The sequence below is a fragment of the Heliangelus exortis genome, chromosome Z (assembly GCF_036169615.1).
Source record: "Heliangelus exortis chromosome Z, bHelExo1.hap1, whole genome shotgun sequence".
NCBI lineage: Eukaryota > Metazoa > Chordata > Aves > Apodiformes > Trochilidae > Heliangelus > Heliangelus exortis.
This window is the reverse complement of record NC_092454.1, coordinates 56,788,022-56,811,781: the sequence shown is the minus strand read 5'-3', so window position 1 is coordinate 56,811,781 and position 23,760 is coordinate 56,788,022. Positions and strand designations below refer to the sequence as shown.

Here is a 23,760-nt window from a genome sequence, read left to right as displayed (position 1 = left end):
TCACGTCAGAGCCTCCTTTTCTCCAGGCTGAACAACCCCAACTTCCTCAGCCTGTCTTCATAGGGGAGCTCCAGCCCTCAGATCATTTCAGTGGCTCTCCTCTGGACCCATTCCAGGAGCTCCACATCCTTCTTACCTTGGAGATTCCAGAACTGGACACAGTACTCCAGACGGGGTCTCACAAGAGCAGAGTAGAGGGGGAGAATCACCTCCCTTGACTGGCTATCTGTGCTGTTTTTGGTAACAAAGTTTCTAAATTAAAAAACAAAGTTTCTAAATTAAATTGTGTACATGTGTACACACTCACACAGATACAGAGGCTAACCTGTTAAGTTTTGGTGCCTAATTTTAAAAAAGCAGTTAAAATATACCCCAGTTAACCCACACAATCAAATCATAACAATCTAATATAATTTTACTTTTCTCCCATATTAAAGATAAGTAGTTGGCTACTTTCTCTTCCCAATATGAGGAACCAACTTTGTAAGGTGAATGACACGTAGGCTTGCAGCTTGGTGCAATCCTGGGGAGCTCCAAAGTGCCTCCTTCTTAGGATCAATACACATAGGATTTCAGTATGATAAGCTTTGATTAGTACGTCCCACAGTTTTCCACTGGTTATGCCAGGTGATCTTTGGAAACTTTCTGAGTGGGCTTGTGATCCAAGTAGGAGGAATCTCATGTACATTTTCCAGGCAAGAGAGTTCTCGGTGTGGTTAGGGATTGCCTAATCACCCCAAATTGCTTTAGTTACACTAGGAGGTACCCAATTGTTTCAACTCACTGCTCCAGTAGGTCAGGTCAGAAAGTGCTGGATTGTTTCAGCCTGCTGCACTTGCTATTGAAACAGAAACAATGGTGTGCCCATTGCCCTTGTAATTAAAGCAAGAACAAGGTTGGCTGATGTTCAGATTGCAACAGGGCTTATTGTGGGGGGAAGTTCCGCACCACCACAGCGATTTACTGGTGGAATTTGCTAGGGTTAGGTTTATAATTGGACTTGATGATCCTGTTATTCTCTGGATTGCCTAGAGAACAAAACCCAAAACTAAAATAATAATACTGCCTACCTCAGGGGTCACTTGCTGTCTTCAGAATCCATGCTCCAATATTCATAAACTCCTGAACATTTCTCTAAAATTAAAAAATTAATTAAAATATATATTAAAAAAATATATATATTTTTTTTCCTCATTAGAAATTTCTGAAATTTTTTTTATAAAGCAACTCAGTATGAGTGTGTGATTTTGCTAGATTTTCAAAGCCAGCTAAATCTGTAAAAAAAGTATAATGAAAAATTTAATTATCTCACAATTTAGAAGTAAACAGTGAAACATGTTAAAAAATACAGGTTTTTTATCGATAGAAGCTTTGTGTACAAATTACTACCAAGATTTTTGTTTGTTTGTTTGTTTTGTTTTGTTTTGTTTTTTGTGAAAACAAAACTGAAACAGGAAGTCATCACCATAAATTTTCTGGAAGATCAAAAATAATGAATATCTCTGTCTGTAGCATAAATATTACAGCTGTGATTCCCTTATCATCATTTTCATACCAAAGCTACTTCTTTTCAAAATGAATATAGAAACTAGTTTATAGAATGTGATGTTACTTTCAAACACTGTTGTAATGGAGAAAAGATGTATTTTAAGATAAAAATAATACATACTAAGTCTTCAGAATTCAGGAATTTATGTCGTTTTTATGTGTTTCACAGCAAACACTCAAAAATGTTTAAAACATTGGAAAAAGAACAATTTTCTCCATCACTTTGTGGCTTAAAAGCTCAGTAAGTTTAATCTTTCCAAAAGTATCACGTTATATAAACTCTGGGTAAGTCACATCATGTGTTCTTTTGCAATGATACAGAGTGCTTTTAAATAAAACCCTTTTTGCTGACCCAACAACCTCATAAATTAAGATGTTAATTTTTCAACTGCATTTTTCAACTCCCTTCGTTAAAACCTCAAAACACAATTCTGCTAACGATGCTGCAGTTACAGTTTCAAAAGTCAAAATTTCCACAGCAGACTCTAACTCTCAAAGGTACTCATAAAATTGTGTTTAGGTGTTAACAATCACTTCAGATTGCTTTCTAAGACTAATCATGAACTACTTAAAAGCCAGGATGACATGAAAAAAACCTAAACAAATGAGCAACAGAAAACAAACAAAAAACCCCGATTCAAACATAAAATTTTCCATTTTTTTCTGTTCCTATAAACTTCATAAAGCAAAAAGTAGCCTGTACTATAAACCACATTTTGAAGAGAGATTTTAAAAAAAATTAGTTTTAACCTTTTGCTCATCTTAATAAATTCTACATTCATTTTTAAAAAGTCATTACTACAAATGAGTATCCACTGTCTTTACCCATATACTTAGAAGTAGAACTTACTGCTGTAGAGTTGCTACAGTACATCTGTTATATCATAAGTTTTGTTAAGTTGATTGTAATGTACTTTCCTATTCAGAGTTGTACCAGATGGTAAAGTGAAGACACATACAGGCAGTTTATGAAATATGTATGAGAATAAAAAATAAAGTATGCACCTAATACTGCAACTTTTATTCACACTTTTAGCTACTCAAAGTTTTTAAACCTCCTTTAGTCCTGTAAGTCATTATGATCAAAAGTGCCAGCAGCTGTTCCTTTAAAACCAAAAGGCCAGTGATTCCAACAACTACTGTGAATAACTGATTACTTTAAGAAGCAATCTTTCAGTGCATTCTAGACTTTTCATAGAATCATAGAACTGGCTGGGTTGGAAAGGACCTCAGAGATCATCAAGTCCAACCCTTGATCCACTACCGCTGCAGTTACCAGACCATGGCATTGAGTGCCACATCCAGTCTCTTTTTAAATATTTCCGGGGATGGAGAATCCACCACTTCCCTGGGCAGCCCATTCCAATGCCTGATCACCCCCTCGGTAAAGAAATTCTTTCTAATGTCCAACCTAAACCTCCCCCGGCACAACTTAAGACCATGCCCTCTTGTCTTGCTGAGGGTTGCCTGGGAAAAGAGACCAACCCCCACCTGGCTCCAACCTCCTTTCAGGGAGTTGTAGGCAGTGATGAGGTCTCCTCTGAGCCTCCTCTTCTCCAGGCTGAAAAACCCCAGCTCCCTCAGCCTCTCCTCGGGGGATCTGTGCTCGAGTCCCTTCACCAGCCTCGTTGCCCTCCTTTGGACCTACTCCAGCACCTCAATCTCCTTCCTGAACTGAGGGGCCCAGAACTGGACACAGTACTCAAGCTGTGGCCTCACCAGCGCTGAGTAGAGGGGCAGAATCACTTCCTTGGACCTGCCGGCCACGCTGTTCCTGATCCAGGCCAGGATGCCATTGGCCTTCTTGGCCACCTGGGCACACTGTTGGTTCATGTTCAGCTTCCTGTCAATCCAGACTCCCAGGTCCCTTTCTGCCTGGCTGCTCTCAGCCACTCTGTGCCCAGCCTGTAGCACTGCATGGGGTTGTTGTGGCCAAAGTGCAGGACCCGGCACTTGGCCGTGTTGAACCTCATCCCGTTGGAATCAGCCCAACTCTCCAGTCTGTCCAGGTCCCTCTGCAGAGCCCTCCTGCCTTCCAGCTGATCGACACCTCCCCCCAGCTTAGTGTCATCTGCAAATTTGCTGATGATGGACTCAATCCCCTCATCTAAATCATCAATAAAGATACTGAACAGAACCGGGCCCAACACTGATCCCTGGGGGACACCACTAGTGACCGGCCGCCAACTGGATGCAGCCCCGTTCAGCACCACTCTCTGGGCCCGGCCCTCCAGCCAGTTCCTAACCCAGCACAGAGTGCCCCTGTCCAAGCTGTGGGCTGACAGCTTTTTCAGGAGAATGCTGTGGGGGATGGTGTCAAAGGCCTTGCTGAAGTCCAGACAGACCACATCCACAGCCTTCCCCTCATCCACCAGGTGGGTCACCTGATCATAAAAGGAGATCGGGTTGGTCAGGCAGGACCTTCCCTTTCTAAACCCGTGATGGCTGGGTCTGATCCCTTGCCCATCCTGTAGGTGCTGTGTGATTGCCCCCAGGATGATCTGCTCCATAACCCTGCCAGGCACTGAGGTCAGGCTGACAGGCCTGGAGTTTCCTGGGTCCTCCTTCCGCCCCTTTTTGTGGATTGCTGTGACATTCGCCAACTTCCAATCATCTGGGATGTCCCCAGTGAGCCAGGACTGTTGGTAGATGATAGAGAGAGGCTTGGCGAGCTCTTCTGCCAGCTCTCTCATCACCCTTGGGTGGATCCCATCTGGTCCCATAGACTTGTGGGGATCCAAGCAGTTCAATAGGTCACTGACTGTTTTCTTTGGGATTAGAGGGGGGCTGTTTAGATTCTTGTCACCTTCTATAAGCTCCAGAAGCCAGCTGTCCTCAGGATAACATGTCTTACTGCTGAAAACTGAGGCAAAGAAGGTGTTAAATACCTCAGCCTTTTCTTTATCTTTGACAACTATATTCCCACCCATGCCCAGTAAAGAATGGATGTTTTCCTTGCCCCTCCTTTTGCCATTGATGTATCTGTAGAAGGACTTTTTGTTATCCTTCACAGAGGTGGTGAGATTCAGTTCAAGTTGTGCCTTTGTCTATTTCTTTTTCTTTCTTTTTTTTCTTTAAAATAGTCAGCAGACAACCCCACTAACCCCATCAGTCACTCCACCTACTACTACACCGTAGACCCTTTTTCTATCCATCTCCAAGCTATATCGCCCACTTTGAAGTTCCCTTCCAGGGACTCATCATTAGGATTCATTATCTAAAGCTTTCACCCACCATTCCATGCACACTCCCAATGCATATTTTATTGCAAATTCTAAAAACTTCTCTCTGAGCAAAAGTCAGACCCACTTCTCCACTCTCACCTTTCCCAACATGTCAGCCTGTCTTCCTGCTATCTTGTCAGGTCAAACATCAACTAGGGTGCTACCTTAACTTTACCCTCTATCTATTTCTCCCACATCCTTCCTGAATCAACCATGACAGCAGTTGACATTAATTTTAAATATGTAATGCACTTTTTTTTTTTCTTCTGCTTCCCATCAGAAATGACTTAACAGATGCCTTGGTATCAGGAAAAAGTAACGCTTCTGGGACAAGTCAGAGCACAAGCTGCTATAAGGAAACCTACAAGCCACTGAACATCCTCTAGTTTTGTGGTATTTTAGTTAATAATACTGGCACTTTCATTCTGAAAAACTTTAAAAATTGCTAAATTTGGTCCATGAAACATGAATAAAACATTAATTGAAATTGCTAGCATTTAGTTATCATTTTCAATACAAAACACAATGCATATTTCATTATGTCTGTACTGTGTATATGAGTGTAAGTGTCTGCAGTAATTACAAATTTCAGTCAGTACTCCAAAAATGTGACTTACATGCTTGCCCTCTGGGATCAAGGCCAGATGCATTCACAAGATGGTCTGCACAGCTACTACCACATCACATAAGCCTAGAGAGTGCCAAGATACAAGAGGATGCAGTCATAAGCTCCTTTTTCCTTAAATACTTCAGCTCCCCTGTATTGTGCAACATACACATGCTGCACTGCCACATTCACAGACAAGTAGCTGTTCTCACAGCAGAGTGGACAGCCCAGGAAAAATGCATTTAAACATTGAGAAAAAGATGTCTGAGTGAAATACTGACATGAATAGAATAAAGGTCAGAACAAAGCATCCAAGTATGAAAGCCTTACGTGGGGCAAAGCCTCAAAGCATCTTGACTGTGGCAAACTGACAAGACAATCTGGACTTAGAATGCATTTAAATCAAAAAACAGTGTGACAAAGAACAGGTGACCCAGCTGTAAGGCACAACAATTCTGAGTTCCAGGAGGCCACTCTGGTTTAAAAATATGAAAACCAAAAAAAATATGTATTTTCATCACAGTCGAAAGAAAACAAAATTGCTGGATGAAGAAGAGCCAAGAGTATGTCATCAGGGTTTATGAGAAATTTCCAAAGTTATTACAGTGTCCAGAGGAAATGGAAAGGAAAATTGAAGTTACAGCCCAGTAGGCTACACAGCCAGGGAATGCCAACTGATGTGAGGCCAGGCTGGTACTGGTTGGAGGCACAGAATCAGAGCTAGCTCCCTGGTCCCACTTTTGTCCTTTTCGCTCAGGTGCACAATGGAATTTAAGACTGACGTATCTAAGAATTAGTTTTGCGTGGGAGATCAAGACAAAGTGAAGGACCTCAATTTTCCTCCAAAAACCTTTCCTTAGTGAGTTTCTGATTCCAGTTTAACACTCAGTGCATTAAAATCCAATCCAGATATGGTAAAATTCTATACTTTTTAAAAATCTATTGATGGTATTAAATGCATCACATCCAAGACTGCTTTATATACAAATATTAACAAATGCAGCTTCTTCTCACACAGAACACAATACCTGCTTGCCATCAGTGGTACCAAAAGAATAATGTATGACAGTTGTCTGACTCTAGGGAGGCTGGATATAACTGCCCAAGTAAGAATCTTTCTGAAACAGCAGCTGTGGTAAATACCCCTCACCTGCAGTTATAGACAAAGTATTGTCAGCAACCATACTTTTAACTTGGAATTCAGATCCTTTTGGGGCAAAATACTTCTAGTATTTTAGCAAGGGATGGGTTCAGCCTAGTTTCAGTTCACTCTTTATTGATTCAAATAAACCTACATTGCTACTGAGTAAGCACCCCTTTTGGAAAGATGCTACGTGGAACTTGAAAGTTTTATTTAGAAGTACTAGCCTGGCCTGATCCCACTTGCATGGAAGACTTGATAAGAAAGGGGATTTAGCTGCAGTGCACTTACAGGAAATGCCTGAGCACCAGGCAGAAATCAAACATTAAAGTACAGCAAAAAAATCTAAACGCTAGATCCTGCAAACAACACGTATTAGAGATAGCTGACAAAACTTGTGCTTATATGTTCAGAGTTCAAAGCATTCTATGCACAACAGTGCCATCCAGGGGCCAGTTAATTGCTGGGGAATGTCCAAAGAACTTTCTGAAACGGATTTTATTTGTATAAACAAAGAGGTTTTATATTTAAAACAGCTTCCTCCAAATATTTTCAAATATGATCTCAGATCTTTTGATTACTGGAACAGAGAAACAGTAATGAGGAACAATAACTGACTCATTCTCTAAACACGCTAAAACTTGCTTAAATTTAGGCATGAGTTTTGTAAAAGTCATATTTCAGTAAAATTGAAAAATGTGTGTAACAGCTTAAATCAACAATTCCTTCTAGCACAATAAATTGGAAATCATGAGGTTCTCATGAAATGTTGCCAAAATTCATGTAGAAAGAAAATCAGAGAGAGGAAGGCACAATTTGAACTTAATCTTGCAACTCCCATTATGGAAAACAAAAAGTCTTTCTATAGATACATTGATGGCAAAAGGAGGGGCAGGGAAAACCTCCATTCTTTGTGGGACATGGGGGGAAACCTAATTACCAAGGATGAGGTAAAGGCTGAGGTATTTAACACTTTCTTTAAGTCAGTTTTCAACAATAAGACAGGTTGTCCTGAGGACAGCTGCTTCTGGGGCTTCTCTACAAGCCCCAGAAACAAGAAGCTGAGTAGCCCCCCTGTAATCCTGGAGGGAACAGTTTGGGACCTGCTAAGTCACTCGGATCCTCACAGGTCAATGGGACAGATGGGATCCACCCCAGGGCGATGAGGGAGATGGGGAAGAGCTCACCAAGCCTCTCTTCATCATTTACCAACACTCCTGGCTCACTGAGGAGGTCCCAGGTGGTTGGAAGTTGGTGACTGTCACAGCAATCCACAAAAAGGGATGAAAGGAGGACCCAGGAAACTCCAGGCCTGTCAGCCTGACCTCAGTGCCTGGCAGGGTTATGGAGCAGATCATCCTGGGGGCAACCACACAGCTCCTACAGGATGGACAGGGGATCAGACCCAGCCAGCACGGGGTTAGGAAGGGCAGGTCCTGCCTGACCAACCTGATCTCCTTTTATGATCAGGGGACCCTCCTGGGGGATGAGGGGAAGGCTGTGGATGGAGTATCCCTGGACTTCAGCAAAGCCTTTGACACCATCTCCCACAGCATTCTCCTGAAAAAGCTGTCAGCCCAGGGCTCAGACAGGAGCACTCTGTGCTGGGTTAGGAACTGCTGAGTGGTGCTGAATGGTGCTGATCCAATTGGTGGCTGTGGTGTCCCCCAGGGATCAGTGTTGGGCCCAGTTCTGTTTAATATCTTCAGAGATGATTTAGATGAGGGCATTGAGTCCACCATTAGCAAATTCACAGGTGACATTGAGTTGGGGGGAGTGTGGATCAGCTGGAAGGCAGGAGGGCTCTGCAGAGGGCCCTGGACAGACTGCAGAGTTGGGCTGATTCCAACAGGATGAGGTTCAACAAGGCCAAGTGCCGGGTCCTGCACTTTGGCCACAACAACCCCATGGGGAGCTCCAGGCTGGGCACAGAGTGGCTGAGAGCAGCCAGGCAGAAAGGGACCTGGGAGTCTGGATTGACAGGAATCTGAGCATGAGCCAGCAGTGTGCCCAGGTGGCCAAGAAGGCCAATGGCATCCTGGCCTGGATCAGGAACAGTGTGGCCAACAGGCCCAGAGAAGGGATTCTGCCCCTCAGCGCTGGTGAGGCCACACCTTGAGTACTGTGTCCAGTTCTGGACCCCTCAGTCCAGGAAGGAGATTGAGGTGCTGGAGCAGGTCCAGAGAAGAGCAAGGAGGCTTTGAAGGGATCCAGCACAAGTCCTGTGAGGAAGGGCTGAAGGAGGTGGGGCTGTTCAACCTGGAGAAGAGGAGGCTCAGGGGAGACCTTATCAGTCTCTACATCTCCCAGTAAGACAAGAGGGCATGGACTTAAGCTCTGCCAGGGGAGGTGTAGGTTGGATATTAGGAAAAAATTCTTTTACAGAGAGGGTGATCGGGCACTGGAATGGGTGGTGGATTCTCCGTCCCAGGAGGTTTTTAAGAAGAAACTGAATGTGGCACTCAGTGCCATGGTCTGGGAACCACAGAGGTGATGGTTCCTGGGTTCCAACCCAGATGATTCTGTGAAAGCACTGCTTCACTTAAAATGAATTGTGGGTATGGAATTGTACAGAGCTGAAGATTCAGACTTCTTTATTTCTACACAATCCGTACTCTGCCTTCTCCACAAATGGAAAAATCAGCCTGGAAATGGCAAAACTTTGAAAATGTTTTTGTGTCACAGGGAAAAAGAGGGTGAGAGTACAAATCTGGGCCTTGAAATACCACCCAGTTGGGCATTTTCTCATGTAACCTTCACTAGCCAAATTCCACCACACCAGTGGCAAGCCACGGGGAAGAATACCAGACTAATTATAAAATCATAATTTGTTCGGAGGGGCAGATGTTTCTTTAGTGTAAGCTATTGCAGCGTACACCTTTCCAGGTCCTTCTTTCAGGCAGCTGATGACTCAATGGAGCAGCACACTGCGTCACACAACAGAAAGCAGTTTCGGGCTTAAGCTCAGGCGAGGAGCGCTCTCTCCCCGGGGCGCCTCAGGACCGGGATACTCTTCCTGCCTTCCAGAAATAGCCAAAAACTCTCTCTACCCCGATTTCGAAAAAACACGCGACGCCGGGCAGCCTAGGCCCCGCGGTCCCCCCTAGGAACCCCACCGGAAGCGTCCCGGAACCGCATGAAGCGGCACCGCCGCCCGGAAGCCGCGGGAGGGAGCGAGGAGTCGGAGGATCGAGGCCATCGAGAGTGGTCTAGAGAGGCGCTACCCATCGAGTCTCAGGCCGGAGCGCCTCACGCGGCACATGCGCGGAGTTTCGGTTCCGGGAGGCACGGGCAGGAGGCGGTGGAGCGGGGAGCGCGGCGGGCAGGGGGGCTGCGCCATGGCTCCGGTGCTGAACCTCAACAACGAGGTGAGCCGCGTCCTTCCTCTGAGGCGGCGGGCGAAATGTGCGGATGGGGAGGGTTGGGCCGCGGAGGCCCCGGCGGGGCAGGTAGAGGCGGCGGCCCTTGGGCGGCGGCGGCGTGTCACCCCGCGAGCGGGCCGGGCCGGACCGGGCCGGGCCGGGCGCGACCCGACCCGACCCTCACTGCCTTACCGTCTTAAAGTAGCTCCGTACGTTTAGGAAGGAGAGATTGATTTACATGACACCCCCTTAAAACCACATGAGTAATTGCTGTCTTCAAATGCTAGCTATGTCCTTACTCAATGCTAGTTGTGGTACCAGTTGTGTGGTTTTCTGACTATAACTTTATCTGTTATATAGACAGAGTACATTTTGCAGAAAATAATCACATCATTCTCATCTTCTGAGTTAATTTACAATGTCTGGGCCTTGCAGAGCTGTCTGGAGCAGTGGGGAAGGCACTGGACTGTCCCCAGGCCCAGCAGTCACCATGTGGCCTGAACCAGCTACTGCCCTGTCCCAGGAAAATGCTGAGCATCATGTGGGCTCTGAGCAGAAGAGCCTTGTGGTGGAAATAAAGATCTGTCCGTAAATTTGAAACACCTCCATGGGGGTGATGTCCAGTTGTCGACACGTGCATCTTTGTCGACACGTTCAGCATCTTTGCACTGAATCACCATCGTGTCATGTCACATTTCACTGTATGTGTGTATTTTGTGTGTTGGCACTGAAGTTTTGCCCTTCATTCTTGGTCACCTAGCAAAATCTCAGCTGCCTGTTTCCTGGAAAGCAAGGATATGATATAACCCTATATCTTGGAGGAGCTGAGAATGAGAAACTAATGGGTTAGAACTACTCTTTTCCTTTTCTGTAAGAAGTTTGAGGTTTCATATTTCCTTCAGGATTTTTTTGTATTCTACATGGCCCAAACCAGGACAACTGTGTATAATAAATCTGACAGAACTAAACAAGCCTCTTTAAACTGTTACTGCAGCACTTAAAGAATAGGTGGCAGTTCTGCTGAACATTTGTTGTATCGGCTTCTGCAGATGGCATTATGCACTTCCAGGATTCCTTGATTATTCACAGTATGGCTAAAATTATTGTTTGTCATCAACAGAGCCAGAATAACAGATTATACAACCATTCTCAGATTACACATATTTAGGGTAAGTTTTATGTTCTAGGAATGTAAAGGCTGTGAGAGAGGTTGATTTGCAAGACAGGAATTTAGTGAGAGGAAGCCTGTTCATCAGAAAAAAATGTAGTTTGATATTACTTTAGAATCTAGGTATTTACTCGGGAATTTATTACAAGCTTTTCGTCTTTGCTATTAACGAACTAAAGGTCATATGTGAGTGATTTCACTTTGAAATATGGTGGTGAATGATCAAAGTAAAAAGACAGTATTTAATTCATTGTTGAAGCAAGGATTTATTTTTTTTTTATTGATCAAGTTCACGTGGTGATTCATTGCCTTTCACCAACAAGATGCTTTTATAAGAAGGGATGAAAAAACAAGCATTATTTGAGTGAGGAATGACCAGACGGTTCTCCAGAAAAAGATACAATACAACTAATTTCTCTACAAAAGACTGAACATTTTCAGTAAGATCACTGAGGATGCCATTCCTTCTTAGAGTTCAAACTTCACCCTGTACTAAGAGGAAAATGAAGGAAAGTTCTTAGATATTCTGTAAGCTGGAGCTTTCATCAGAATGAGGACAAAAAACAGGCACTGCCTGATAAGAGGTCCATTTGAAATGTAAGGTAGTACAGAGACTGAAATCCTGGGTGCTGTCTTTACTTAAATGTAAAAAGAAAATCTACAGAGGGTGGAAGCAAGGGCAGGTAGCCTTAGAGGAGTACAAAAAAATTGAGCAGCCAGGGATCAGCTTTTGATCTGATCTGAACTAAAGCCCAGAGAAAGTTAAATCTAGCCAGGAATGTCAAGGGAATCCAGTGCAACAAGTTTGCTGATGACACCAAGCTGTGAGGTCAACACTCTGGGGGGAAGGGATGCCATCCAGAGTGACCTTGATGGGCTTGAGTACCAAGTTAGTGGGCCTTACAAAGTTCAACAAGTCAAACAAGTGAACAAGTCAAAGTACAAGGTCTGGGCAGTCTCAAGCATAAATACAGTCTGGACTGAGAACGGATTAAAAACAGCATGGTGGAGAAGGTCTGGGGAGTGTTGATTGATGGGAAGCTCAGCATGAGCCAGTAACATGCCCTTGCAGCCCAGAAAGCCAACCATAGCCTAGGCCTTATCAAAAGTGTGCCCAGCATGTTGAGGGAGGTGGCTCCTCCCTTATACTCTGCTCTGATGAGACTCCACCTGGACTAGTGTGTCCAGTTCTGAGGAAGGACATGGAGCTGTTGGAGCAAATACAGAGGAGACCCATGAAGATGATCAGAAGGCTGGAGCCCCTCTCATGTGAAGACGGTGAGAAAGTTAAGAGTTGTTCAGGCTGAAGAGAAGGCTCTGGTAGCAGCCTTCCAGTACCTGAAGGAGGCCTACAGGAAAACTGGGGGGGGATTTTTTCAAGGGCATGTAGTAATAGGTTGGAAGCTGTTGGCTTTAAACTGAGGGTAGATCTACATTAGACACTATGCTGAAATTCTTCACTATGAAGGTGATGAGACTCTGACATAGGTTGACCAGAGCAGTTGTGGCTGCACCCTCCCTGGAAGTGTTCAAGGCCAGTTTTAAGAGGCCTTTGAGGAACATGATCTAAGGGGAGGTGTCTCTGATCATGGCAAGGCAGTTTGGAATTAGGTGATCTTTAAAGTTTCTTCCAATCCAAACCATGCTAAGCTTCTACCAATCTATGACCTGTATTCTTATACTATGGGTGAAATGGTGAAATTTGAACATGAAAAAATTATTGTAGAAATTTATAAAATAGATTTTAGAAAGTCTGACATCTTAAACTTTTTATATTTTCCTTGTGTGTTCTTCCATTTCCCTATGGGAAGGATTTACTCTAATTACGAAGTAGCTATGCACCCTGGCATTCAGCAGTCAACATCTTAACATTTTCTATTCATCATATTCTTTTGTACAAGGGAAAACATAACTTACAGAATAAAAATGTTCAGTTTTGCAGTTATGTGTCAACTATATATGATCATGCTTTTTCAGCATTTGTCTGCATTAAGCCTAATTGTGTTCTCATCTTTTTAAAAATTTCATGGGCATGCAGGCTGAAGGAGTATTTTTTTTTTAAAAAAGCTGTTGTTACCTTGTATATATGTCCTATTTTAAAACAGCTTTCTTAAGAATTTTTAGGTGTCTTGTCACAGAATAGATTCCAAATTTAAACTTTACTGGAAACTATTGCTAGATGGCAGCACATAATCATCAACTGCCATGGACAAAGGCAAATGTAAAGGAAGGTAATGTGAAAAATTACTGTTGATCAGCAGTACACAGTGGTATGAAACTGAAGCTTTTGAATGGGAACCAATCCAGGCTGATGTTTTTTCAGAACTCATATTTCTTAAATGATGTTGTTCTGTTTTCACAGCATACTGTGCTACCAGTGTTGTATGATTTTGATAAATACTGTTATCTCTCTGACTCTCATTTTTCCTTTTTTGGAGTTAAATTCTACTTACAACTACCTCATGGAATTAAGCTGCAAAAAAAACCATGAAACTAATGCAAATGATATCTGTATTAATTATTTCAAAAATAAGTGTTATAATTTCTATCTACAATAATGCCGTAATGGCTGAAGTTAAATAAGGCATCATATTATGTAAAGCAAATTTATATAATCTCAGATTTGAGAATTGTTTTTGTCCACAGAACATATGAATTGAGTTTCTCCAACTTGTTTGAGTATGAAAACTTTGGTATCATGAATTTTTCCCTTAAATTTGTATTTAATCATCAGTTGCATGCATCCATAGTAATTAATTTCTGTAAAAATATTATGGATATCATACTGAATTAGAAAAGATTGAGCTTTATATACAAAGCTCTGGCTCTTGGATAATAACAGCTCATGTCCACCTAATAATTGTCAACCACAATTGAAATGTTGGGTTTTTTCTAAAAGGTCAAGAGTCAAGGTAAAATATCTCTTCAGAGTAGTACCGCGCACACACGCATTTTTCAGTCTGCTTAACAAAGTGTAGGTTTCAGAAATGTGGTATAGGTGGCTTAGTAATGAAGCTCATGGTGATAGATTCCATTCAGTCATGTTTTGGGTCCCAGTGCTTTGTGTTGTGATTCTGAAAATGGCAATACTCAGGCCCTTTTACACTTCAGATTTAGGAGTGACATCCTGACTTCTGAGTTATCTGGTCTGCAGTTTAGATGAATGACATGTTTAGAAAGCAGTCTGGACATGTGGCTGAAGTATTAGACTGTTGTACCTAAATACATCACTAAAAAAGCTGTGGGAAATTACATTAATTTGAAGAAAGACTGACATGCAGTCTGAGTAGTATCTGCAGTTCTATGACACTTGCGTATTTTATCACAGTGATAAAGCTTAATTTATCTTGCTTATCTTAAAGCTTATTTATCTTATTATTAAGCTGAATTCAATTGTTTAGCCAGGAATGGTATCATTATTTTTGTAAAGTGCATTAAATGTGAAAAACCTCATTACTTACCCATACTAATCCTTAGTGCATGATGTATTTTTGATGTTGATACAGTGGGTCCAGCATGTTTATATAAATGTCATTTTTAAATTGATCTGAAATTAAATTAGAGACAGACATGTGACATGCCCCCAAAAGAGTGTCATTCTCTGACAGTGGTTTGTAGGGCAGCTGAACTCACTAACTCACTGCTTTGAAGCCAGGGCTTCTTATTCTCTTTGCTCATCAGCCATCCCACCTACATGGTCCTGCTGCTCCTCTGAGAACAAGAAAATTTATTGCTAGGATAGTGTTCTGCTGCTGATCTAAGGTAATAGAGTCCATTAGGGAGTGAGAGCAGTCAGGAACATGGGGGCAGGTGTGAATGGGAGGGGAGTGGAGAAGGGATGGAAATGGACTGCTTCTCTTCCACTACAGCAAGCTGTTCAGTTGTCTTGGGGAGATGGTAGGACTGGGACTTCTTCATCTGAATTAAGTGTTCATTTTAAGCAGTTACATTTCTGTGAAATAAGCATGAGATGTGAGGAGAGTGTTCAGCTCTCCAAAATAGTCAGGATTATTATAGGATGTGCAGTTATCTCGTCTGGTAGGTTTATATTTTACGGAATTAAACTATTGGTCAGGGCTGTAAGGGCAGGATAAGTAGAGTGTTCTAAGAGGAGCCCAAAGGAACCTTTGTATTTGTCTGATCTGGATGTTATGTAATGAGCTCATTTCAGAGTAGTTACAAAGCAGCTTGAAAGAGTCTTATAATTTTACTGTTACACTTAAGTAAGTTTATATTTATTTTTGGAAAATATGACCAAGGGTATATCAAGGGAAAAAAAAAAACAACTGATGTCTTACCTGTTGCAAAGGAACTTTAAAAACAATTTGCAGTCCAGTAATAAGTTTAGCCAAAGTTATTTTTAGGAGTAGTATTTCCCACAGTAATCAGGGAAATTAGCACTTAGGCCTTTTTTTCTTGGATTTTCTTTAAAATTGCTTTTCACTATTATGAGCGAGCTGATGTGAACATTTGGTTTTTTAATGTATTCTGTTATATCCCAACAGCTAGTGTAACCTAAAGAATGTTGTGGTATTCTTAAGCATATTCCTGGACCTTCTTTACTAGTGATAAAAAAAAGAATCCTAGATGGAAACTTTCAAAATAACAATGACAGAGTACTGTAGGCACTACAGTGTTTAAAGCAGACTGAAATACTGGGCAGCAAGCCCAGTGCAGTGATCCAGGCTTCTCTTTGAAATAGCTACCCCCAAAGATCTGTTTCTTGTGCTCTTTCCTAGGCTAAGTGGGAATATAGGGACTCTTTTAGGGCATTTTAATATTCATGTCTGCTGTCTTTATAGCTACCTAAAGGGGAGATGAGGTATGAAGGAAGGTATCCAACCAGGTATCCAGCATTGCACTGAACTGTAAGATGTCTTACTGTTCATAATTAAAAATTATGCCTTCTTTCAAGCCTTGTCTCTGTCTGATGGGGTAAATGCTGCATGTTTAATGGTTTAGTTGTTGGAGAACTTCCAGAGTTGAGAAAGCTGGTGTGTAGCTTCCCCCAGTCTGAGATTAGTTGAATTCTATGATCTTAAAGGCCAGCAGAGTGCACTAATCACAAATACTAATACTGGGCTACTGTCCACCAGTAGATTTTACTGGTGGGTAAGGGATGAAGGGAGCCTGGTCATCGTTTTCACCAATAGGAGCATTTACATAGCAAAAGTCCTTGTTACTGCTCTAAAGACTGCTTATCCAACAAATAGCATAAAATAAATTAACTCCCTCATAGGAAATACTGGAACTCAGAACTCCTTACACCGTAGCAAATTGAGTTCCCTTTTGCTGTTTTGTCTCTAGCTTAGGAGCTTTGTTTGTTCCAGCATTTATCCAGTATGTTGTCAAAGCCACTCTCTTGAAGTAGACTTCTACTAGAGTCCTAGACTCTGTCACATAAAAAGTCTGTAATTTTAGGCCTTTCAGTTCTGGTAAGTGCCCCAACATCTAGACTGTTCCTCAGATGGTAGTCACAAGTTCTGGTACTGTTCTGAGCAATCTGTCAGTTAAGCTGTATCAGAAATACCTTGGGCAACCAAAGTTAGCTTTAGGTTCATCTGTGACCACTTTGAAAAATATTTTTAAGGTAAGGTGGTTAGCAGTTAGGTACTTTTCAAAAAAGTACAGGTGCCTAGGGTGTTTTGTGGTCAGAATTGAAGCTGTCTGAATTCTGCCACTGCCAAGAGCTGCATAACCCTGGCTTGCATGTGCTCTTAAATGCTTCCTTGAAGCTGCCATACAGTCTTTTATATGTAACTGGAATTAGTCCAAAGTTGTGGAAAGGTATATAAACAAGTTATGAGAACTAAGAAGAAAAATTATACACAATTGAAAAGCAAACAGGTAATGTCTCAGTATACTGGCAAACCACTACTTCTTTTCTGTAAATTTCATGTCTATGCAAAGTTAGAAAGCAAGCAGAACTTTCTTTTTAAGCTTTGGAATACTTGGCAGTGGTCATTTTAGCTCTATGGAAATGTATGTTAAAATTTTTGCATTGCTTGGGTTGATAATAAAAAAGCACAACTGTTTCTTGAAGAAGATTGTGCTACTTTGGGCTTGAATTCTGTTTTAAACAGTTCAAATGTTAAATTACTAACATTCTTTTACAGACCATGTAAATGTCCTAAGGAAAAGGTCTTTTGAAAGCTCATGAAATTTCCAAACTTATACTCTGTGAGATAGAATTATGAGGAATTGTGGTTTTTTCTTCTTTTTTTTTCTTTCTATTTTCTTTTTTCTCATTTCCTATTTTTTTTTTTTTTTTCCTCTAGGAACTGTTCCAGCAGCTCTTTCTAAAGTTTCTAGAGTTGCCACATCACCAGTTATACTAATGTTAACAGCAAACTCGGATCTGCTATCCACACAGGTTTTGTTTCAGCATATTACTGAAGTAATTAAAAATGGCAAACTATTCAGGTTTTTCCTTCTGGCAATACTGTATACACTCATTATCAACGTAATGTACTTCAGGACAGATATGAAGACTTTTCCTTAGCTCAAGTGGTTTTTATAAAGCATGTGTGGTAGGCCACGTAGCCTAGTAAGATGCTCTCATAAAACAAAACATCTGTGGTTCCTTGGTGTGGTAGTGTTCAATAATGAAAAAAACATGCAAACACAGTCATGGGAAACTTTGTAACTTTTATTTTAAAGGAACTGTGAGATACTTGCAGTGCACAGGGTAATCTATCAGTTGTAATTTATGGGTATATTTGCATGCTTAAAATACATTTTAAAAATTTTGTTCTATTACAGTAAACATGCTTAATAGCTTACTGCTGACATCAGGACTGCTTACTACAGACATCTTTCTGCAATGTTTTCTATTGGTGGTCCTGAAGCTTTCTGCCAAATAAAGAAGGAAGAAAGGCTGAAATCAGTGTAGAAGGGAAGGGATGGTGCTGCATCCTTTCCTGTTAGTATCTGGGGCTTGAGGGAGGCAGGGTTCCTTCTAGGAAATAGTAATCAATTGTGAATTCATAGCAAATTGCCAGCTGGTATGGCAACAACAAAACTGCTTTTGGTTTCTCATATCCTGTAGAGGTCATCACTAAGGAGCAATTAAGAGGTTTTTAGTTAGGTTTTTCAGCACAAAAATGGGCATCTCCTAAAATCAGTGACTTTTTTGTCATTTAAATCAAACTAATTCTTTGTGCTTCTCCCAGAATATCTGTCCTTGCTTCCATCCTCTGTAAACTTTGTTTTTACCCCTAAGTGTGTCCAGTTCCTTGCTCATCTGTGCAGGCCTCCTGGCACTCCTGCCTGCTTTCCTCTTCACTGGGACACATTGGTCCTGAGCATGTGGGAGGTGATCCTTGAATATAGACCAGCTTTTCTGGGGTCTCTATCCACCCAGAGCTTTGTCCCATTCTATCCCACCAAGTAGATCCTTGAAGAGACAAAAATCTGCCCTTTAGAAATCAAGTGCTCTCAGCCTTGCACATTTTTTGCTGCCCTAAAGATTTTGAATTCTACAGTGGCATGGTCACTGCAGCCTGGTCTCCCACTAATTCATCGCTCACCAACATGTCTGTTGGTGAGAACAAGGTCCAGCAGGGCACCTTTTCTGGTTGGTTCCTCTATGATTTGGAGGAGGAAGTTGTCATCAGTGCACTCTAAGAACTTCTTGGAATGCTAGTGATCTTCTGGGTTGTCCCTCCAGCTGATGTCGGGGTGATTAAAGTGCCCCCATGAGGACCATGGCCTGTGAGGGTGAAGCAGCTCCAGTAAAGAGGGTTTCATCCACTTGGTCATCTTGGTTGGGTGGCCTGTAGCAGACCCCCACTGTGATATCACTTGTCTCTGACTTCCCTTAAATCCTGACCCAAGAGTCTCTGTCAGCTCCTCATTCATCTCCAAGTGGTGCTCCATGGACTACAGCTGGTCCTTGATGTACAGAGCAACACTCTTGCCCTCTTTTCCCTTTCCTGTCCTTCCTAAATAGTTTACACCCTACACTCCGGTCATGCTCTGAGCATCTCTGTCTTCAGCGTGGTGGGTGCAGCATCCACTGAGGATCCCCTCCCCCAGCATCTCTAGTTTAAAGCCCTCCTAACTAAATTGGCCAGCCACTGGCCAAAGGCTTTTACCCCTTCCTCTGACAGGTGGACCCCATCAGCCCCCAGGAGACCAGGTTTATCAAAATGAGCCTTATAGTCTAGGTAGCCAAAGCCCTGATTATGGTACCACTCCTTCAACCATTCATTGACTTTTCTAATTCTGTCAGCTCTTTCCTTCCTTTTTAATTTGGCTGAGAGGATTGATGAACACTGCCTGTTCTACCAGGTCCTTCACTGCTGCTGCCAATGCTCTGTAGTTCTTCCTACTATTTTTCAGGTTACTTCTAGCCATATCGTTGATGCCCACATGAAATAGTAGGAGGGTAATAGTCAGTGGAATGTAAGAATTTAGGCAATATTTCAGTGATGTCTTTAGTACAAGTTTCTAGTAAGTGGCAGACCTCTCTAGTAAGTGGGTTAGATCTGCAAAATGGGCAAATGTGTCTACATGGATGTCTACATGAGTGGCGGGAATCATGTGGGAAATTAAGGCCCTGTTAGTCTGACCTTGGTGCTGGGGAGGGGTATGGAGCTGATCATCTTGAATGCCATAATGCAGAATGTGCAGAAAAATCAGGTGATCAGGCCCCAGTCAGTTCATCCAAGGCAGTTCCTGCTTGACCAATCTGATCTCTGTCTGTGACAGGGTGACCCATCTAACCGATCTGGGAAAATCTGTGGTTATTGTTGATCTGGTCCCTAGTGAAGCCGTGGACATTTCGTATCACAGCGTTTTCCTGGAGGAGCTGGCTACAAATGACTTAGACCAGGGTTCTCTTCACTGGGTAAAAAACTGTTGATGGCCGATGGCAGGGCACAGAAGTGATGTGGTGAATGGAGTTAAATCCAGCTGGCAACAAGTCACAAATTGTGATTCCATGGGACTCAGTGTTGGGACTGGTTCTGTTCAGTGTCTTTAGAAGTGTATGTTCAGTGATCTGTACAAGCCTATTTATGCACCCTCAGTAAGTTTGTAGACAACAGTAAGTTGAGTGGGAGCCTTGATCTGCCTGAGGGCAGGAGGGCTCTACAAAGAGACCTGGACAGCCTGGATTGATGGACTGAATCATGTCTGCATGGTAACAACTATATAGGGACATTGAAATAGAAAATCTGTAGTCAGTGAGTCTTAGTAAAAAATGAGTGGTTGCGTTGAATGACAAATTCTCAAAAATAATCAATGCTTTTTCTGGAAAAAAGCATTTTAAAAGCATTTATTTTTTTAAGATGTGTGTATTTGGCAAAATTTGTGCTCTACAGGGGCTTCACATTCTTTCCCTGGCTTCTTATAATGTGAGGCTAGTGCAGTCTGACGGTAACTGAAGTAACTATTAAAATATCTCTTTTTACATGAAGTATCTCGCACAGAACAATGTCTCCTCCTATGCAGTTCAGCAAACTATCAGTGTTCTAATTTCACTTGAAGTTTCAATCACCACATTTAAAACATCAGTCCAGTGAATGTGGTTAGAATAACACATATTGGGTGTTCAGAACCAATGATCTGACCAACCTGGCATCTTACAGCCTTGGGTCCAGAATTCATTAAAATTTTGTACCTGTATTCTCAGCTACTCCTCCATGTCTGTAGTTTCTTAGTGAATTATCCTCAGAGCACTAATCAGTAAGTGTAGTAATGGTCAGTGTTTCCCACCTGTTTGGCTGATGAGGAGATGTGACTGGTGTTCTGTGACTGTTTCAGAGCCAAACATGCTGGCAAATGAGTCTGCATGTGCTAATTGGCAGCTAAAATGGGAAAGATTTGAATTCTGCTTATGTAATTCTTCTATCTTAGGCATGCTAATTCTAGTCCCTATCTCCTACTTGGCTACCATTTTTCATGAAATGTGCAGGAGCTCTGTCCTGTGCTGATTTGTCAAACTTGGTTTCTGTTTAGTTAGCCCAATAGTTACTGGGGAGGCATACTGACAGGCAAACAATGTGATGACAAACTTAATTTCCTCAGAAACCAGGTTAACAAATTTAATTCCAGAATATACAAAGTTTTAATGTTCCACACTCTGAAAATAGCTGAGAAAAGTTGTAATGTATTGGCTCTAGGGACTTGGAGGTTTTTTCCTCTGGTGAATTAGGAGGCCAATGCAACCATTTCTTTGCAAAAAATACGATTAATTAAAACTCAAGTTGGAAGACAAAGCAGCAAACAAATTCTGAAAATTGAAATTTAAAACAAATTTGAAAAGTAGATTTTTTAGGTTACATGAACACAGTATGTTTTAACTGTAGGACAGGATATATTTTCCTTCATTTTTTTAATGGGTAAATAAAGTAATTTGTCATAACATCAGTGTTACATAAACGTAGCTACACCAATTGATGTAATGTTTAAAGAACTTCAAGTCTAAATAAAGTATTTAAAAGCAAAATTATATATAGAAGAACCAGCATGGCTGGCAGTCTTCCGAATTTCCATATTAAGCTTTCTGCCAGCTCAGGTGCTGATTCCTTGCTTGCTTTTAAAGTCCATGATTAGCTGTGCCACCTTTCTGTAGACAAATAATTGCTTTCAGTCAGTGTTGTCCAAAGCACTTCCAACACAAATGAATATGTTATTAATATGAGATTAGTTCTACCAATGCAAAAAGAAGGGGCAGCATGCATTCTTGTAGGGCTGATGGGCATGCAGCTGCCATTTTCCCTGCTTCCACACTTCCATTCCACCACCAATGAGTATCCTGGCATAGCAGACTGATCTTATAGCTGGAAATGAACAGTTTTGTTACAGTTCAAAAATTAATCTTGGATGTTTTACTTGCTGACAGGGCACTCTTGTGTGTTACTCTGAGTGAGACAGTATGACAGTTGATATGCTGACTGTTTGGCTATATGGTATTGGAGGCCTTCTGATGAAGAATGGTTGATCACTGAATCCCAAACACATCTCAGTGAGCGATGGCATGCAAAGAACAACTGGTTGGAAGAATGGCATGAGTATTCCTGAAAAACACATGTAATCAGGTGCAATTTACTGGTCCTTCACTTTGGACTTCATGAAGTTCAACAAGGCTAAGTGCAAGATCCTGCATATGGGTTGGGGCAACCCCCAGTAGCAGTGTAGGCTAGAGGCTGAGAACAGCCCTGTGGAGAAGGACTTGGGGGTACTGGTAGCTGAAAAACTGGACACGAACTGGCAATATGTGCTTGCAGCCCAGAAAGCCGATTTTGTCCTGCGCTGCATCAAAAGAAGTGTGAGCAGCAGATAAAGGGAAGTGATTCTTCCTCTCTGCTCTGCTCTGCTCTGCTCTGGTGAGACCCCACCTGAAGTACTGTATCCAGCCATGGAGTCATCAGTACAGGAAAGACATGGGTGTTCCAGTAGACTGAGTCCAGAAGAGGGACATAAAGGTAATGAGAGGACTGGAGCACCTTTCCTATGAAGAGGCTGAGGGTTGGGGTTGTTCAGCCTGGGTAAAAGAAAGCTCTGAGAAGACCTTACAGGGTCTTTCCAGTACCTGAAGGGGCCTATTGAGAAGCTGAGGAAGGACTTTTTTACAAGGGCATGTAGTGATAGGACACGGGGTAATTGTTTTAAGCTAGAATTGGGGAGATTTAGCTTAGACATTCAAAATAATTTTTTTCTTGTGAGACTGGTGAGACACTGGCACAAGTTGCCCAAAGAAGTTGTGGATGCCCCCTCCCTGTAAGTGTCCAAGGACGTGTTGGATGGGGCTTTGAGCAGCCTGCTACAAGTGGAAGGTTCCCTGACCATGTCAGGGAGGTTGGAACTGGGTGATCTTTAAGCTCCCTTCCAACTCAATCCTTTCTACAATTTTATGAAACAGAGCTGGATTTACAGTTTGCCAGAGTTTATTTACGCTCTTACCGTTCTCCCTTCTGAACATTTCTACAGTGCACTTTTTCGAGTGATTGATAGCCCATGGCTGAGACAGTCAAATTGAGGCAGAATAAGGGAAAATAATCTGAAGCACTGGTTTGTCCTTTCAGCTGAGCTGCTAACTGCTGCTACTTTTCTTGCAAGATGGAGGTGGTATCTGTTTGAATGCTTTAGTTCTACCTTCTGTTGGAAAGGAATTGATATTTAATAGAGCTTTTGCTGGCTTATGTAGAAAGGAGCCTTGCATCCCTTAGTTCTGTTAGACAAGGCCATCACTTGATGTTTTGGTGCTTTGACAGATGGACTGCATGTAACTTACATTTAAAGAACTTGCTGATCTGGTACAAAGCAGCAAGGAGAGTTCTATCTAGCTCCGTGCTGGTGGTTAGGCTAATACTGCGGTTCATGAAGACTCGTAAGTGAACAGGTGGAAAGTGCTCAACAGTGTTACTGAGGGTCATTTTTAGATAAAAGGAGGTTAATCTTTAGAAACTCTTTGTTAACCTGTGTCATACTATATTTTAAAAATATCTTTAAAACAGGGGTTTAAGATTGTAAGTGTCTTTTGGCTGTCTTTTTAATATTTGTGATTTGTATACTTCATGAAAAAAATTACACTGATTGTCACAGGTACCAGTAAAGGTATGGTGTTGTGCTTCAGAATATGCAAGTGATGCAGAGATTCATTGTGTTGCCATGGGAGCAGTGCTCTCTTTCTCATCTGCTTTTAAAAAGTTCACCATTTGAAGAAAAGAAGGGAAAAAACCTTCATCACTGTCATTATTTAC

General features: G+C 42.0%; 1 protein-coding gene across 2 annotated transcripts in view; it reads left to right on the top strand.

Annotated features, from left to right (window-relative positions):
• The first annotated feature begins 9,668 nt into the window (after positions 1–9,668).
• The window catches only part of SRFBP1 (serum response factor binding protein 1), a 74,493-nt gene continuing 60,401 nt past the window's right edge, over positions 9,669–23,760 (top strand). Inside the window, exon 1 of one of the 2 annotated variants that reach the window (XM_071730354.1) lies at positions 9,669–9,888. In XM_071730354.1, the coding sequence (XP_071586455.1) occupies positions 9,781–9,888 (108 nt within the window). In that variant the 5' untranslated portion in view covers positions 9,669–9,780. The remainder of the gene's footprint in view (positions 9,889–23,760) is intronic. The other variant, XM_071730353.1, reaches the window with a different exon arrangement.